The sequence below is a fragment of the Petromyzon marinus genome, chromosome 66 (genome assembly GCF_048934315.1).
Source record: "Petromyzon marinus isolate PM22_M1 ecotype Great Lakes invasive population chromosome 66, UKy_Petmar_22M1.pri1.0, whole genome shotgun sequence".
NCBI lineage: Eukaryota > Metazoa > Chordata > Hyperoartia > Petromyzontiformes > Petromyzontidae > Petromyzon > Petromyzon marinus.
In genome coordinates this window covers 6,606,075-6,625,496 of record NC_133732.1, presented here as the reverse complement: position 1 = coordinate 6,625,496, position 19,422 = coordinate 6,606,075, and the positions used below count along the sequence as shown (strand labels likewise).

Genomic DNA, 19,422 nt, shown 5'->3' with positions numbered 1-19,422 from the left:
AAGCATAGCATATGTAAAAACAATACGATACAGGTAGCGATAGAAAACGGACGATAGCGCGATACAGTAAAGAGAGAAAACAGTAGCGGAGGCACAACTATTTCCGCCTTCTTGATTTTGGGAGAAAATTGTTCAGTTTCCAACATATGGATAATTCGGGTTATGGATTGTTCTCGGGAACCTAACTCTTCCGTAACCTCGGGACTGCCTGTGCTGTCAGACACAAATTAACTGAATAGATTATTATGTAATGGTGTGCAAAACGAACGCAAAATACAAAAACAGAGGGCGCACTTGGCTTTCACCAAAAGCGGTGCTGGCATATTTTGTACCATATCCCATTTAACTGTTAATATAGCATTGAGTTTCAAAATGAAAATTCAGTCATGTACCCATTAGATGTGTTTGTGACACAATGTTTTTAACTTGAAATCCATCTGTGTTAAACTTCATGAACATACGATCATGTATGGATTAAGCAACGTTTTTGTAATGTTTTGAATGGACCTAACTTCAGTGTAGTAACATCTGTACTCACTTTGAGTTACTTTTTGTTTCATTATTGGATTATCCAACAACTTCTGTTGCATGAAAAGGGGCAAAGATAATAAACAAGGAACCACGTGGGAGAATAAGAGCCAGTGTGAGCAAAGCAAATTCAAAGAAAGCTTTCTCAAAAAAATTAGTTTTTTAGTTGGGATTTAAATATATTAACACTCTCCGTGAGCCTGATCTCCAAAAGTCGGGAGTTCAAGAAAATTGAGGCTAAAGTAAACACCCGATCACCCCAAGGTCACAACTGAGATCGTGATTACCGGTCATGATAGACAAATGCTTCCTTCTTGACACCTATAAACTTCCATATGTTTCAATAGCTTAATTGCTGCCATCGCCAAGGATGTCGTGCGACAGCCTTCCATGCAGTGAATGCCAGATTTCAAACTCCCAAACGGACAACCTCGGACCCCATCCACTGATCTAAAAATTGACTCACTGCCCACTCCCACTACCTGAAACACCAAATATCAGTGCCGACGCCACTGTGGCCTGCCTTCAAGCCAACTCAAAGGTCCCGACTGCTGCCGAAAACCACAACGTACAGTGAGAAAGCTGCTCAAGCCCTCTCTGAAAAGAAACTGACGCGCTCAACACCTTTACAGCAGCCTCCTGAGAGGGAATCGGCTACTCTGATCAGGTGCTTGCACTTGCCACCAACATTAATAGAGGCTTCCAGAAGCAGCTGAAGACTGGAGCTGCCTTCATAAGACTGGATATCAGCACGTGGTCACTGTTTGGCGCCACGGTCCACGACTGAAACTTTCAAAAACCGTCTTATACCACAAGACTCTCAAGACTGATCAACACCTTAATGAACAAAAAAGTAAATAAATATGCAAAACAAAGCATCAAATTTATCAAGCCAGTTGGCACGAGGCCTGGCTAAACAATGTGCTATGAGTGGCGCTTGGGTCGGATGTCCACCCATTATGAAAAGACCCACAGAAAGTCTCAAGATAAGTAAGCTCTGCCTTGTCTTGGTTGGTACCCAGACGACTAATGAAGATGCCCTTGGGGCATCGGAAGTTGCTTTCCCTATTATGTACAAAACGTCATGTGAAATGGTCCTCTGAGAGAATCAATCCCTTTCCATAACTCTGCATTCAGGAAGGAAAGTGGTGCAGATTACGATAGACTTATGCATATAAGTAGTCTATTTGAATTAGACTGCTCCTCCAAATGATGACGGCAGTAGTGATGAAGCTCTCTGTGACCTTTCAGTAAAGGAACTCATGCTCGCGAAGCATTCCACCATTGGTTCAGGTGAGGAGGCTGCACCGTGTTTCAGATTCCTCGCAGGGAGTAACCCGTAATAGTATCCACTCAAGGTGAGGAGAAAGAATTCCAGACCATGTGAGTACAGGCAGGAGACATAATTGCCATGGCCAAATTTGAGCTAACATGGGTGGAAATTCAAGGCACCAAAAATAAAACCATTTGCTCCATACCATGCGACTGGAGGCAGCGCGAGTTTTGAAGATGGAGTGTAATGGCCTTCCTCTTCGCGTTTGGAGCACCACTGCTACTCGGTCGACTTGCTGGCCTCTTGGAATTCATGGTGGATGGGGGAGGGGGTGGAGCGATAAGCAGCGAAGGAAATGCGAACAAAAGGTTTTTTTTCACTGGACAAAGCACATGGGGCACACTGCACAGCACAGCTGGTAAACGAAACGGCACAGCTGGTACACAAAATAGCTGCGGGCCGCCACTGGACAGCATTATCGGTCGGTCTCCGCTCGCCAATCGAACATTTTGCTCGTTTTGGGAAGAAAAAATGGGTCTAAAATTACTTTGCTTATGATAGCGAAACACGCATGGTGTTAACACCGCAATATTTTTTTTGTTAATGGTGTCCACAAACGTACAAATTGAATAAATATGAGGCTATCCACATATACAAGCACAGAGACAATTTCAACCGAGAAGATAGATTTTGGCTTAGCAATCATTGGAAAGATTTGATTAACCATTTCAGGTCTTAATTGATTGTTTACGCTTACAGTGGCTTTCAGACAGCATACATTCATTTTCGTCTCCCCCCTCCTCTTTTCAGAACATAGATGGACTAGTCCTTCTAAATAAACTGCCAAATCGCTGCGCGTGGCGCTGACGTTTTTTTATAAATACACCGCTAAAAAATAAATAAATTAATGCGAACCGACACACCTGATGACGACCGTTTGTGTTATGGTCGAAACGTCGTGAGAATTTTTGTTTTAAAAATATTTTATTATTTTATTGTTTCCCTTCAACGTGACTTTACCGAAAGACCTAAGAATATGAATTACTGCAGTCACGAAAGCTTTAAATCAAAATTGCTATTATAGTTCCTGAACATATTGCCATATGCACGAAGAGAATTGAACAGCCATCATTGCCACTTACGTGCTCATTTTGTCACGCACGCATTATTAAGAAAGATATAACTTTAAATCATTTAAATAGTTTTTCTTATGTACCATGGTATTACTATTGTGCATTATGTGAATAACTAGTGTAATTGCACATCATATGACGGGTTCATGAAATTACATTTAATGAAAAAGACTAAAATTTTATTTCAAGGAAAAGTTTTCCTTGAGATAAATTTTGTTGAATCAGCACTTTGACGTTGGTTGGACGTTTGCATCTTGACAAAGCAACAACACAAAGTTGTCCATGGGAAAAAAAAACATGTTCGTTGAGATAAAGTTTGTCCTTGTGACTTATTGAGAGTGATAGCAAAAGCAGGGATGATGGGAAGCCGTCTTCGCTTCAAAATAACTGGCAAATTCACATCAGACGGTGCCAGATCAATTGCTGGGAATGAAGACAACATTACCACGTTTGGATTCTGAAATGATTTCAGCCACAACAAAATTACGGTGCATTTCACGAATCACCAGACGTGTGCCATTCAGTATGTTCACGTCGTAAACGATCCAGTGTTTCTTGACTGTCGATTACGTCATCTCTGTTGTCTTTCTCTGTTTATGTTCTTTGGGTCTTTCGGAAAAAGTCACGTAGATAGAAATAAAAATATCACGTTTCCAACGCAAGCAATCGTCATCAGGCAGAAGAGGAGGGAAGCTGCTGATGCAGGCTGCTTTTAAAGGGTAGAAATGGCCGTAGCCCAAGAGTCAAAAGAAGTGGGCAGGGCTAGCGATGTTAAAGTGAGAAATGTGCATGTAAATGTGATTAGCATGACAATGTAAGCTCGCAGCGCGCCGTCACATCGAGGACTGCGAGCTTACATTGACATGCTAATCACATTTACACAGTACATGAAGATTGCTTGCGTTGCGATCGAAACGCAGTGATATTTTTTATTTCTATCTACTTGACTTTACCGAAAGACCCAAAAATATGAATTCCTGCAGTCACGAAAGCTTAAGTCAACATTTTTATCTGTTTAATCGACTACGTTGATTGTCAATTCTTCGAAACTGTTGCCTTTCGCGAGCTTCACAATGTGCTTCTGTATCAGTCGCTCATCTTGCTTGTGACATTTCAGCAGTTTCCAGAGCTCGTTGCTGAGACATTCTTTCAGTGTTTTCACGTCGTAAATGATCCAGTGTCTCTTGACTTTGTCGATTACGCCTCTGCTGTCTTTCTCTGTTTAATCAACGTCTTCTTTCATCTGTAGACTCTTCTGGATGCATCCAAATGAAATCTCATTTACAGACTGTGATGGAATGAATGTAGTTTGACACGTAGGCTTTTGTGACCAATATTATTCAGAATGAAGGTTTTTAGGTTAGATCACGTAAGTATAAATGTGGCATACGTATAAATGTGTCGTAACCCGCCACCACCCGACACAGCCAACCAGTAAGGTTTGTCACATAAACAAAACGTGCCAATTAGTATACTACTTCAGCCCACCAGTGTGTTGGAGAGTAAATCCACAACATTTACATTTAGAGTACGACTTTTTGCTGGTAATTACATCCAGCATCATGCGTCGATTTGCCTGAATAAAGACGCTATTCACCTGCTTCCGGTCTTAAACAGAGCAGGATGACGTCATTACCGTGCGTCAAACAGGTGCAGAGAGCAGAGGGGGGGGGGTATTGTAATTATATAAAAATAGTTTGTTAATCTCAGTTAATTAGTATACGATGCCTTTACAAGGCATACAATTGTAAGGTGTATTACTTAATACTACGATTCCAGTCCGCAATAAGCCTGTAGCTGTCAGAGCGGTTAAAATTATTTGTATTCCTCTCAATTTCAATAGATTCACTAATTAGTCTCCGGGCCAAAAATAATTCATCTTACACAACACTTCAACGTTATCAATATAAATAAAATTTCATGGTTGGCAAGTATGTTCTGCAACTTCCGACAGTTGTGTTTGTGAGTGTTTAATATTTTGCGTCCTTTTAGCCTTACGCTTAGGTTTCGTACCGTCTGTGCAACATAGCATTTACCACATGAGCAATTAATCCGGTTACACACCTCTTTAGTACAAGATACGATTTTTCTTGTGTACCGTGCCAAATCTCACTGATTTGTTGGGTTTTTCCAAAACTATAGTTAGTTTGTCAGTTACTCCCGCAATGTATTGTATTTTCATTGTTTTAATATCATTATCGCTTTCAGCATTATTGCTGTTCAATCTGGGTTTGGCATTCAATGCTGTTAATTTGAGCATTATTGTAACCATTTAATTGTAGAGCTTGTTTAACATGCTTAATCTTGCTCCTCAGACTTTCACCATCTGACACTGTTTTAACCTGATGTATGAGACTTGAGGAGAGAGGATTTCTGTGCAGGGTGATGATGTGAATCTGCATTCAGATAGGAGTCAGTGTGTGTTTACATTCGGTAAACGCTCCGTGTTATTTTACCGTTTGGGTGGTGTCTGAGCAAAATATCCAGGAATGGAAGAGTGTTATCCACTTCCATGGTGAATTGGATGGCCGGGCTTTGCGAATAAGTTTATTTAGAAATTCCCTTAAGTGTATTTTTTACCATGTGAGAGTGAATAACAGCCTAGTAGTGCAACGTACATCACCCCATGCAGAGTCTTCAATATTAGAGTGGTAAGTACGGTACAGTAAATACGGTAACTTTTTACAGTAGGATATTTGTATGCTTATTTATGCCAATTTCACATAGTAAACATTTAAAACACAAGATAATAATATCAACTTTTAACGTGCACGGTATTCGCTCACTCTTGACAGCGGATGACTCGGAGGCGCAAGGAACTACAGACAAGCAGAAACGCATCCACAATTTCCAAAGCTCTGTAGTCCCATACATGAGGTGGTTGGGCAATTAACCCTTCCCCATTCTGATGACGTACGTGTAAGTGTACGTAATCGGAATGGATTTGGCAGAAAAACAATTAAATGAACTTTTTTGGTCCGGAGGCTCCCCACAAGGCCAATGCGGGGAGGGGCATGTGGCACAGTTTTGGTGCCCAGCTGTCGTAGAATGGCAGCTGTCGTGTGGCTACGGTTTTCTGCGGTGACCAACGTCCTTTATAAAAACAACAGCGCGACTACTACTACGCCTCTCAGATGTCAGTAGACACTGTATGGATTGCAGCGACACACTGCCGGGATGTTCATGGAATGGCAAAATCGTCGATGACACGTTTGACGGCTTGAACTTTACCACAGTTGTAGATGGGTGATTCTTTGATCTACCATTTACAGCGAGGGAAAAAAGTATTTGATCCCCTGCTGATTTTGTACGTTTGCCCACTGACAAAGAAATGATCAGTCTATAATTTTAATGGTAGGTTTATTTGAAGAGTGAGAGACAGAATAACAACAACAAAAATCCATAAAAACGCATGTCAAAAATGTTATAAATTGATTTGCATTTTAATGAGGGAAATAAGTATTTGACCCCCTCTCAATCAGAAAGATTTCTGGCTCCCAGGTGTATTTTATACAGGAAACGAGCTGAGATTAGGAGCACACTCTTAAACGGAGTGCTCCTAATCTCAGCTTGTTACCTGTATAAAAGACACCTGTCCACAGAAGCAATCAATCAGAATCCAAACTCTCCACCATAGCCAAGACGAAAGAGCTCTCCAAGGATGTCAGGGGCAAGATTGTAGACCTACACAAGGCTGGAATGGGCTACAAGACCATTGCCAAGCAGCTTGATGAGAAGGTGACAACACTTGGTCCGATTATTCGCAAATGGAAGAAACACAAAAGAACTGTCAATCTCCCTCGGCCTGGGGCTCCATGCAAGATCTCACCTCCTGGAGTTGCAATGATCATGTGAACGGTGAGGAATCAGCCCAGAACTACACGGGAGAATCCTGTCAATGATCTCAAGGCAGCTGGGACCATAGTCACCAAGAAAACAATTAGTAAAACACTACGCCGTGAAGGACTGAAATCCTGCAGCGCCCGCAAGGTCCCCCTGCTCAAGAAAGCACATATACATGCCTGTCTGAAGTTTGCCAATGAACATCTGAATGATTCTGAGGACAACTGGGTGAAAGTGTTGTGGTCAGATGAGACCAAAATGGAGCTCTTTGGCATCAACTCAACTCGCCGTGTTTGGAGGAGGAGGAATGCTGCCTATGACCCCAAGAACACCATCCCCACCGTCAAACATGGAGGTGGAAACATTATGCTTTGGGGGTGTTTTTCTGCTAAGGGGACAGGACAACTTCACCGCATCAAAGGGACAATGGACAGGGCCATGTACCATCAAATCTTGGGTGAGAACCTCCTTCCCTCAGCCAGGGCATTGAAAATGGGTCGTGGATGGGTATTCCAGCATAATGACCCAAAACACACGGCCAAGTCAACAAAGGAGTGGCTCAAGAAGAAGCACATTAAGGTCCCGGACTGGCCTAGCCAGTCTCCAGACCTTAATCCCATAGAAAAATCTGTGGAGGGAGCTGAAAGTTCGAGTTGCCAAACGTCAGCCTCGAAACCTTAATGACTTAAAGAAGATATGCAAAGAGGAGTGGGACAAAATCCCTCCTGAGATGTGTGCAAACCTGGTGGCCAACTACAAGAAACGTCTGACCTCTGTGATTGCCAACAAGGGTTTTGCCACCAAGTAGTAAGTCATGTTTTGCAGAGGGGTCAAATACTTATTTCCCTCATTAAAATGCAAATCAATTTATAACATTTTTGACATGCGTTTTTCTGGATTTTTTGGTTGTTATTCTGTCTCTCACTGTTCAAATAAACCTACTATTAAAATTATAGACTGATCATTTCTTTGTCAGTGGGCAAACGTACAAAATCAGCAGGGGATCAAATACTTTTTTCCCTCACTGTATCTCAAAAAAAACTACAGGCAGTCCCCGGGTTACGCAAGACCCGACACTTATGGAAATCCGAATTTAGGGAAAGTCTCCTCATAAATCATGTAAAATTCAATATGCGGAAACGTTTGCTTTAGTTACGTAAGCGCAAATAGTGCAGCGCAGTGAGGTTGCAGATGAATGCTGTGAGGCATAAGGCAGACCCCCTTTACGCCTCGCTTCACAAAAACGGTGCCCTAACCGAGCTTCACTAAGATTCAGGTAAATGTAATTTTTTAGTAACCATTACGTAATTCTTTTCCTCTTGTAGAATTAAGTAATTGTTTGTTTTCTATGCTTAGAAATATATTTTTCCCATTTTTCTGTTGCTAGTTTCCTTCATTTTAAGTTTATGTCATGAGTTATTTACTGTATGTACTGTGTGTGTAGACGAGCCGACCCCACGTTTGTCTTTGTGTGCGTGTATGTGTATATATGTGAAGTCGAGACGTAGCCTAATGCACGGTAAACGAACATTCGTAAGTCACTGCTTTCTGTTAACAATTAATGTAAAAATGTTTCGTTGTATTCACAAACAATTGGATACAGTATATGTTTCATTAGTTTAATGAGTAGTGTTAGGGTAGATATTCGATTAAATGAAAGAATCATATCATATGTACAGCAATACGATACAGGTAGCGTGAGAAAACGGACGATAGTGCGATACAGTAAAGAGAGAAAACAGTAGCGGAGGCACAACTATTTCTGCCTATGGATTTTATCCTGATTTTGGGAGAAAATTATTCAGTTTCCAACATGTGGAAAATTCGGGTTATGGATCGTTCTCAGGAACCTAACCCTTCCGTAACCTGGGGACTGCCTGTAATGTCACACAAATTTGTCACACAAATTCTGTAATGGTGTGCAAAACGAACACATTAAATACAAAAACAGAGGGCGCACTTGGCTTTCACCAAAAGCGGTGCTGTATATTTTGTACCATATCCCATTGAGCTGTTAATATAGCATTGAGTTTCGAAATGAAAATTCAGTCATATGTCCCCATTAAATTTGTTTACTTCTTTCTTTGTGACACAAATAATGTTTTTAACTTGATACCCATCTGTGTTAAGCTTCATGAACATACGATCACGCATGGATTAAGCAACGTTTTTGTAATGTTTTGCATAGACCTAACTTCAGTGTATTAACATTTGTATTCACTTTGAGTTACTTTTTGTATGATTATTGGATTATCCAGCAACTTCTGTTGCATGAAAAGAGGCAAAGATAATAAACAAGGAACCACGTGACACAATAAGAGCCAGTGAGCAAGGCAAATTCAAAGAAAGCTTTTCCTTTAAAACTTCGTTTTTTTAGTTGGGATTTAAATATATTAACACTCCCCGTGAGCCTGATCTCCAATAGTCGGAAGTTCAAGAAATTGGAGGCAACCAAAGTAAACACTCGATCACCCCAAGGTCACAACTGTGATTACTGGTCATGATAGACAGATGCTTCCTTCTTGACACCTATAAACTCCCATGATATCTGCATCAATAGATTAATTGCTGCCATCGCCAAGAACGTGCAACAGCCTTCCATGAGTGAATGCAAACCTTAAAACTCCCAAAAGGACAACCTTGGAACCCATCCACTGATATAAAATGATTCACTGCCCACTCCCACTACCTGAAACACCAAATATCAGTGCCGACGCCAGTGAGCCTGCCTCCAAGCTAACTCAAAGGTCCCGAACTGCTGCCGAAAACCACAACGTAGAGTGAGAAAGCTGAACAAGCCCCCTCTGAAAAGAAACTGCCGCGCTCAACACCTTTACAGCAGCCTCCTGAGAGGGAATAGGCTACTTTGACCAGGTGCTTGCTTGCCACCAACATTAAGAGAGCTTCCAGAAGCAGCTTAAGACTGGACTTGACATCGACATGTGGCCACTGTTTGGCGCCAAGGTCCGCGACTGAAACTTTCAAAAACCGTCTGATACCACAAGACTCTCAAGAGTAATCAACACCTGCATGAGCAAAAAAGCAAATAAACATGCAAAACAAAGCATCAAATTTATCAAGCCAGTTGGCACGAGGCCTGGCTAAACAACGTGCTATGAGTGGCACTTGGGTCGGATGTCCACCCATTTATAAATAGACCCACAGAAAGTCTCAAGATAAGTAAGCTCTGCCTTGTTTTGGTTGGTAACCAGACGACTAATGAATATGCCCTTGGGGCATCGGAAGTTGCCTTCCCTATTATGTACAAAACGTCGTGTGAGATGGTCCTCTGAGAGAATCAATCCCTTTCCATAACTCTGCATTAAGGAATGAAAGTGGTGCAGATTACGATGGACTTATGCATATAAGTAGTCTATTTGAATTAGACTGCTCCTCCAAATGATGACGGCAGTAGTGATGATGAAGCTCTCTGTGACCTTTCAGTAAAGGAACCCGTGCTAGCGAAGCATTCCACCATTGGTTCAGGTGAGGAGGCTGCACCGTGTTTCAGATTGCACGGACGAAGTAACCCGCAAAAGTGTCCACTCAAGGTGAGGAGGAAGAATTCCAGACCATGTGAATACAGGCAGGAGACAATTGCCATGCCCAAATTTGAGGCAACAGGGGTGGAAATTCAAGCCACTAAAAATAAAACCACTTGCTCCATACCATGTGACTGGAGGCAGCGTGAGTTTTTAAGATGGTGTGAAAGACCAGTCCAAGGAATGGGTTTTAAGAACTTTGCAGAGGACAAAATCAGCAATGCGGCTTCAGAGAGTGCTACTACATCCCGACTTGAATCCCTTTCACACATACTTGGGCAGTGTCAAGCGGTCCAGAAAGCCAAGAATGCACGCCACAATAAAATATGCGACATCTTGGCAGTAGACGTGGCGGAAATGGGTTGATCGATCAACAAGGAGTCCTGATCTGGTTGTTGCGAGAGGTGACAACGCACTCATCACTGATGTGACCGTCCGGGTTCGAGATCTTCTCTAGCTCCTTGCCTGAAGCTGCATCTGAGAAAGGTGCATATTATTATCCTCTTCGAGAGCAGGTCATGGAGCTTACAAAAAACCCAGCGTATCCATTTTTATGTATTTCCAATGGGGGCAAGAGGAAAGTGGCCTCTTGGGAATAATAAAGTTCTCACCTCCATTGGATTGACTGGCTCGCGAATAACAACTGTGGCAAAGCTAATTTCTCGCAGAACTCTACTTTATTCCCTTGATATACAGGGTGCTTTAAAAAGATGTTAACACTTACGAGACTATCATTTTTTTATGGAAAAAGAACGGATTATACACTGTAACATGTTAACAAATGTATGTTAACAGCTTCAAAAAGTCATAGAGTCTCCACTTGATCGCCATCATTGTCAACGCATGCCTGGAATCTTCTCCAGGTGGTCTCCAGAGCGCGGAGGCACATTTCTTGTGGTATTGTTGCAATCACATTTTCAATTTTCTGTCGGAGGTCTCGCACATCACGTGGCTTGGTAGCATAAACACGTTCCATTACCATACCCCACAGCCAGAAATCACAAGGCGTAAGATCTGGCGAATGTGCTGGCCAGTTCACAGGCCCTCCTCTGCCAATCCATCTCCGTTCAAATTTTCTGTTAAGATGAGCGCGAACATTCGAAGCGAAGTGGGGTGCAGCACTATCCAACTGAAAGTATCCGGTAAGCCGGATTTGTAGTGGCAGGTTGTCCTCTGCGTAATTCTCCATCATGTGCAAGAAGTCACCACCGTTGATTGTGGTATTTTCAAAAAAATACGGCCCTACCACTCCTGTTCCAGTGACTGCACACCAGACATTAACCTTGGGACTGTCAAGTTCATGCTCACGCACAACACGAGGATTCTCAGTACCCCAGAAGACACAGTTGTGTTTGTTCACGTGTCCACTTATGTGAAAGGTTGCCTCGTCGCTGAATGCCACAAGCCTGTGAATGTCAGGTTCCAAATTCTTCATTTCTAAGAAAATTTTGCAAGCCTCAACACGAGCGACTTTATTTGCAGGGCTTAAGGCTTGCACAGTCTGTAAATGATATGGCCGCATTCCCAGGTCCTTGTTCAAGATTCTCCACACCGTTGCCCGGGGAAGACCACATTCTACGCTGAATCGTCGGTTTGATTTCCCTGGGCTACGCAAGAAAGCTTCTTGTGTAACAGCTATGTTTGCAGGGGATCGGCCTGTTCTTGGTCGACCGCTGTTTCCTTTGTAATTATCATCAACTGAGCCGGTTTCGACAAACTTTTTGTAAACGCGATAAATGGTCAATCTCGAGGGTGGATTGCAGTTGAAATGCTCTCTGTATTTGTTGCGAACCACTGTGGGTGAATGAAAGACGTCCATCCATGCAGCAACCTTTCTTCTTTGCTCCAAAGTCAATCTCGTTGCCATTTCAGTCAACTGCAAGGGAAAGAAAAAAAATTCTCAGAAGTGTTCACATTTTTTTGAAGCACCCTGTATTGGGGATGTTCTTTGGCTTCAGTGCTGTCTATGAATAGTCATAGACAGTGTCTGACCTATGTCCTGGGTGAGGGTCCTGGTATGATTGACCTCACTCTCTGTCAATGGTGCCTGGCAACGGAGGGACGACTGGTTGGGGCACCTAGCAGATGCGTGAAACCGGTCAGGGTCCTGGGACGATTGACCCCACCCTCTGTTGCCAGATGTACCAGACAGCAGAGGGACGAAAGGGCAAGTCCAAGTCCAGCTCAGATTGCCTTGTCTGCTGGTAAAGCAAATTGGATCAAAGTAAGAGGCTGCTTGGCAGGGTGATGTACGGTGGGCATGTTTCACGAGCCACTACGGTAGTAGTGAGGGCCTGCCAAGAACTCTGAAAAATGGTCAACTGTGCATCTCTGGCAGAACAAGGTGGCTGTCTGAATGCCAACAAATCCCCGGTCTAAAAAAAATCGAGCCACATGGCAAACAGTGGCAGAGATCACAAATGTTCGTTCACTCAGCAAAAAATAATTCGTCATAAATTACCTCATTACGGAACGTAAGCTAGATTGCATGCTTTTAACAGAAACCTGGTTAAATAATGATGGGTCCACTGTGCTGATTAAATCTTCCCCCCCATGCTATAGTTTCTCACATTTTATTAGGCAGGGTAAAAAAGGTGGTGGTACAGCTGCAATTTTTGTTAACACTTTCCATTACAGGGCGATCTGTATTGGTGAATTCTGCTTCTTTGAACATCCCGCTATTTTATAAAAATGTCATTCCCCTGTGCTTGCTATAACCCCATATAGACTTAAACAATGCCCCGATTTCTTAGATTAATTTTCAGAATTGCTGTCGATTGTGAGTACAAACTATGATAACATCATCGTAGGTGATTTCAATCTACAATGTGGCCAACTCCAAAGCCCAGGAGTTCATGAAGCTTTTGAGTTCCATGGATTTTATTCAACATGTTAGTGGGCCGAATCACAATCATGGCCATACTCCGAATCTAGTTATTACTTGGTCTAATAATTGAAGTATCATCCATTGTTGATGTGGCTGTTTCAGACCATTACTCTTATTTTTCTCTGCATTGGTGTCCACGACATGGTGTAATATTGTGCATGTCGTTAAGAAACGTTGTCTTCTGAAGTAGCTGAGAATTTCATGAAATGTATTCATGATACACCCCCACCTATTTTACCCTTCTCCAATGAAGATTTAGTTAATACACTCAATACCAAATTTAAGGCTATCATTGATGCTACAGCACCAGCCAAACTAAATAAGAAAAATTCCAAAAACAAACCTCAATAGAGAAATGAGGATATCCTTAACCTTAAGAGAAACTTCAGAAAGAATGAACAGAGAAAGACTAAAATACACGTCCACTATGACATTCTAAGGGAGCATCTCACTACATTTAATCATGCACTTAGAAATGCCCGATTGGTTAATATTTATAAATTGGCTGATGACAATAAGAACAAATCGAGTGCTTTTCTCAACTATTGATAGCCTCATTAATCCAGTCCCTAAAAGCCACTCTGACCTCATTTCCACATCTAAATTTGAAGAGAATTCAGCATACTTCAGAGACAAGATAACAAACACCAGTGGGTATAAACCAAGTGATACATTACATGTGTGAATTCATGCCCCAGTGCCCCCTCCCTCTACATGAAACAACTATCAGCTCCTTTTCTGCAGGAAACTCAGAGATGCTCAGGAAAGAAGTTATGCTCACTTGATTCTATCCCTACCTCCTTTTTTAAACGTTTTAAATTGTGTGGCAGAGCAAGTGCTAACTATTGTGAATCATTCCCTGCTTACAGGTATTTTTCCAACATCACTTAAAACCGACATGGTGAAACCCCTCCAGAAAAAATAACCTGGATCCCCTGATGCGTAACAATTTCAGGCCCGTTTTTATTCCTTTTATTAATTAAAATTCTTGAGAAACTGGTTTTTAAACAGCTAAATGTTTACCTAAATGCCAACTGCGTTTTAAAAATTCCAGTTTGGTGTTCATGCCCTTCATAGCTCTAGTTACAGTTGTTAATGATCTAAGAATGAACACTGATGACAAAACGCTTTCTGTCCCTGTATACTTAGACCCGAGTGCAGCATTTGAAAAGTTGACCACACCATTCTCATTGATAGACTGCACAAGTAGGTTGTGGCCTCTACGGTACAGTAGTTAATTTGGTTTAGGACCTATCTGACTGGTAGAGATTATTTTGTTTCCGTTGGTGATCTACCCTCCTGAAAGATACCGCATGTGGTGTTTCACAAGGCTCCATTCTGGGCCCTGTTTTATTCAGTCTTTATATGCTGCCACTAGGCAAAGTTTTCAGGGGGCATGGGATAACATTTTCAAAGCTATGCTGATGATACACAACTGTACATTTCTGTATCACCTCATGACGTCAGCCCAATCGATAACCTGATTATGTGTATTGAGTATATTAACATGTGGATGTCACAATTTTTTGCAGCTGAACAAAGACAAAACAGAGGCACTGGTTATTGCAACAAAAACGCAGAGAGAAACTACTCACAAATTTAAGTTCGCTGGCACAAAACGCCAAACAGCAGGCTAAAAACGTAGGTGTGTTTTCGATCCGGATTTGAACTTCGAAGCCCAAATGTTATCAAAATAGCTTTTTATCACCTCAGAAATATTGCAAAAGTGCAGCCCTTTCTCTCTCAGCTCATTACTGAGAGACTGGTGCATGTTTTATCACTAGCAGGCTCGGCTACTGCAATGCCCTCCTGTCTGGTTTTCCCAAGAAAGCAATAGGTAAACTAGAGCTCATTCAGAATGCTCCAGCAAGAGTGCTGACCAATATCAGAAGGAGAGCCATACATTATACCTGTTTTAAAGTCTCTACACTGGCTGCCGGTCAGCTTTAGAATTGATTTCAAGATTATTTTATTGGTTTTTAAGTCACTAAATGGACTGACACCTAAACACGTCTTGACGCGTTTTTAAGGTATGAACCTCGTAGATCCCTCATGTCCTCTGGCACTGGTCTCTTGGTTGTGCCAAACACCAGGACCAAAACTTATGGGGAAGCAGCCTTTAGCTTCTATGGCCCTCGCCTGGGAACGGCCTTGCCTGAGGATCTGAGGGCATCAGAATCAGTGAATGTTTTTAAACACAATCTAAAAACATACCTTTTTATAATGGCTTTTAATTAGGGTGAACTGGAGCACGTACACCAAGCCCTCAAGAAGAATGGATATTTAGACTACACAATCCGTGAAGCTATCACCCCAACCGTTGGGAAAGAACCATGATGACCCAATCAAAACCATCACCTTGCCATAAGTAGCAGGGGTCACCAAAAAGATTTCCAAAATCATGAGCAAACAAGATCCAAGTACGATTCAACACAGTATTTAAATTCGTGATTTGATCCCATCTGTGAAGGATGTGATCCCTGACATGCAATACCTCGGTATCTACAAACTAAGCTGTGTCTGCGGCAGCAGTTACATTGGGGAAACTAAGCGACGTGTCTCGGACCGGGTTCGTGAACAGAAGGCTGATCTGAAACACGGTAGGACCAATACCTCAGCCGTGGCTGATCATTGTTTTAACGCTGTGGGCACACATGAAATTGATTTTGCCAAGACGAGGGTACTCTGCAAGCCCACTGGCTATCAGCAAAGATTTGTTTATGAAGCCATCCAGATATATAAACAGACAATTTCAACCGAGAAGATGGGTACAAACTGAGCAATCATTGGAAGGACGTTATTAACCAGTTTAGGTCATAACTAGCTGTGATGCTCACTCCCTACCGACCTATGTTAACAGTTATTTTCGACTCTCTGAGTTACATTAACTAACACAGCCATCGTTAGCTGGATTAGTAAATGGCGGCTTGCCATCCTTTTCCACCTCCATGTGGCGATGGCTCGTTCCGAGCTCTCTTACATTTACAGCAAATTTCTTACACTGACATGCTAATCTCTCACAATACAATGGTCACCCCACAGCTTCGTTTGTCAAGATTTCTCGGATCTTACATTCACATGCAAATTTCATCTCGAGCCCCGCCCACTGACCTTTGGGCTACACCAATCTCAAACCTTCATAACGCCCTGCCTTAGCAGCGCTCCCACCATATATTCTCAACAGCTCTTCCCACTTCACCTGATGACGATTGCTTGTGTTACAATCGAAACGTCGTGATATTGTTATTTGTTCTATCTACGTGGCTTCACCGAAAGACCCAGAGAATATGAATTCCTGCAGTCACGAAAGCTTTCAGTCAAGATTTAGGGTGCCCTTATTTTGTTTATTATGCTTATGATACTTTTACTTTGTTATTTGTTCTATCTACGTGGCTTTACCGAAAGACCCAGAGAATATGAATTCCTGCAGTCACGAAAGCTTTCAGTCAAGATTTAGGGTGCCCTTATTTTGTTTATTATGCTTATGATACTTTTACTTTGTTACATAATTTTTTTTATCATTCTTATTGTTATTTACATTGTGTCATTCGCTTCTATTTTGTCCTGTAAATAACTTTGTATAGCATTCTTTGCACGAATTGTGCTATATAAGTAAAGTTTTATTTGACTATCTCCTGGTGGGTCTCGGAGTGTGAAGCCATTCCATGCTACTGAAACTATTAAAAACCATCTGATGCCACAAAACTCTCAAGAATGATCAAGACCTTAACGAGCAACCACAGGTTCTCCATCTACCTCGGTGACAAGACCAGCGTCCGAAAGCGGACATTCAACAACGGGCTGGCTGCCATCGGGATTGCTGCTCGCAAGAGCCCTTCTCAACTTTTACACAGCAGACGTGCCCTCCGCCAAACCTTAGGTCTATGCTGATGACAGCACTGTTGAAGCAGCACAGCTCAATATAGTTTCAACGCTGCCACGACGACTTATGTCAGGCCCACTCCCATGCTGCTTTACATTATCCCGCCTGCCATATGCCACCATCTATGCTATATGAGACGGAAACAATCAATAGCAACTCTTCTTGCGTGTAATCGTCTCGCAGTGTTGCAGCTTCTCGTCAGTGTGTTACGGTAAATGTGAATTATATATTTTTGTAAAAGCCTTTCCACTTGTTGCAAATGTGTCTTGCGTGTACATTTAGAACACCTTCCAAAATTTATTTCTGGATGTGTAGCCAGGTGGCTTTACAGAATTACTACTACCGTATGGATAATAGCACCAAATGGACATATTGGTGGTACACCGGTGCACCATAACACACCAGTCCTCATAAAAGCCTGAAATCGAAATTTGAATTGGAAAATCTGTTTTATCAGTCTTTAATTGACCCTGTCGCCGAGTTTGACGCAATTCGAAGGTTTATTCAGCCTACTGAGACTCGCTAAGGGTCAATATTGACCATTGATTTCAGTCCGGGGGACACACAATTTTTTTGGGCCGACCAGGAAGGCGAGCACCTGGAGCAATAGCAGCAGCAGCAGCAGCTTTCTTACGTGCCTGAGGTGGGACTGGAACATCATCTTTGTCGTCGTCTTGAACTGCCGATGGATAGTACGGCAAGTAGAGTGCTGGGATCGTGTCATACTTCTGAATTTCACCTTGCTTGTATCCAATGTGATCGCTGGCGCACACGGTAGGAGAATGTCTCTTCGATTGAAACCCACAGGTAGAACGTCACTACCAAACAGCTCCACATTCATTACCCAAAAGATCTGGATGAATTCTGGCAAAAAGTGATCTCAGCAGTTTCCTTGATAGGCGTCGAGATCAAGTGTTGCATCTGGACCTTGCCATCATACAACTCAAACATGTAATTTTCGGTGAAACCAGCTAGCAGATTGTCGATGAACTTGTCGAGAAAGACTTCCAAATGGCAAAGACATACTTGCGAGCTTCCCGATGATAAACTTGAAATTTATGCCCCTGACCATGTTCATGCGTGAGATAATGTTATCAGGATGATATAAGTTCTGGGTTATCAGCGTTTGCTTCACCCAGGAAACAACACGGTCCACAATCATGTGGCTGTGGCCCGGGATCATGTAGACAATCATGACGTGTTTAGAATGCCATTGAGAGGTAACAGTTCAACTTGATAGTGCCATTGTTCTTGTTCTGTATGACAGTTGTCCCGAATGGCGACGAACGTATCAGGGAGGAGTCCTGCCTTCCTCGATATGATGATTGCGCTGCTCAATGTGAAAAGCCATTCGCAGCGAGCACAGCGCATCGATGTTCTGGCCCTGACATCGCTCATCGTACAGCAAGACATTGTGCTCGTTCTGAGAGATATCCGCCATCATGTCCAGGTGCAACGTGAGGTTCGAAGTTAAGCAGTCCATCCCCGGTCGACGATAGCCAAGACTTGGGATGGCAATTGCTTGGCCCAAGTCCTCGGCGACAAGGAGAACTGACAATGGCTCATATGGTTCTCAATCGGCTTCATCAACATCGTCATTAATGTAATCAAACAGTATGGAGTGGAGCCGATCGTACCTGTGCTTGTCAGAAAGCCCTTCGAGATAGGCCTTTGTGAACGCCGATACTGCTTGACGCTGATGTCTGGCCGCGCCAATATGCATGTCGAGCCCCGTCTGGGCTGCACCCTTCGATGCCTCACTTGCAGATGGGTCGTTGAGAATCCACTTTAATCGTATGCACAAATCACAGACATCCTGCATTTATCGGGTCAACCGCAGGCCGGGACACTCGAAGTTGACGTACTGGATTAATGTACAAGACGCCATTTTGTGAATGGACACTTTTGATCTTGGGGCAATGCCTTCCAGGCGGCCTCAGTCTTTGTAGACCTTAAGCCATGTCAACCCTTCATCAGTGAAGTACTGCCGGGCTCGCCTGTGGGGACAAGGAAATCCATCTTCCAGGTTCCACTGATCACACTGCTTCTTGAAAAACTCAACCCTGACCTCGTTGAACGCATGAGAAGGCTTTTGTTGCTCCCGAATCTTCTCGGGATCAAAAGTTCGGAGCCACTGAACTCTGCTGGATCCAACTTTGAACAGAGACATGATCTCAATCTCACTTAGACCCATCGATAACAAGTTAAGGATGATGCCGTTCCCCTTCTCCCAATCAGGTTTGTGTCGATTTGTTTTGACCGACCCATTTGTCTCGGATGGATTTGACCTTTTCTAGTCCGTATCGCTCTGATCCTGCCAAAGGCCTTGGCAT

General features: G+C 42.7%; 1 protein-coding gene across 1 annotated transcript in view; it reads right to left on the bottom strand.

Annotated features, from left to right (window-relative positions):
• Window positions 1-8,382: 8,382 nt before the first annotated feature.
• The window catches only part of LOC142906541 (uncharacterized), a 34,072-nt gene continuing 23,032 nt past the window's right edge, over window positions 8,383-19,422 (bottom strand). The window contains exon 8 of the mRNA XM_076054607.1: window positions 8,383-12,195. Coding sequence (XP_075910722.1) covers window positions 11,125-12,195 — 1,071 coding nt within the window. The 3' untranslated portion in view covers window positions 8,383-11,124. The remainder of the gene's footprint in view (window positions 12,196-19,422) is intronic.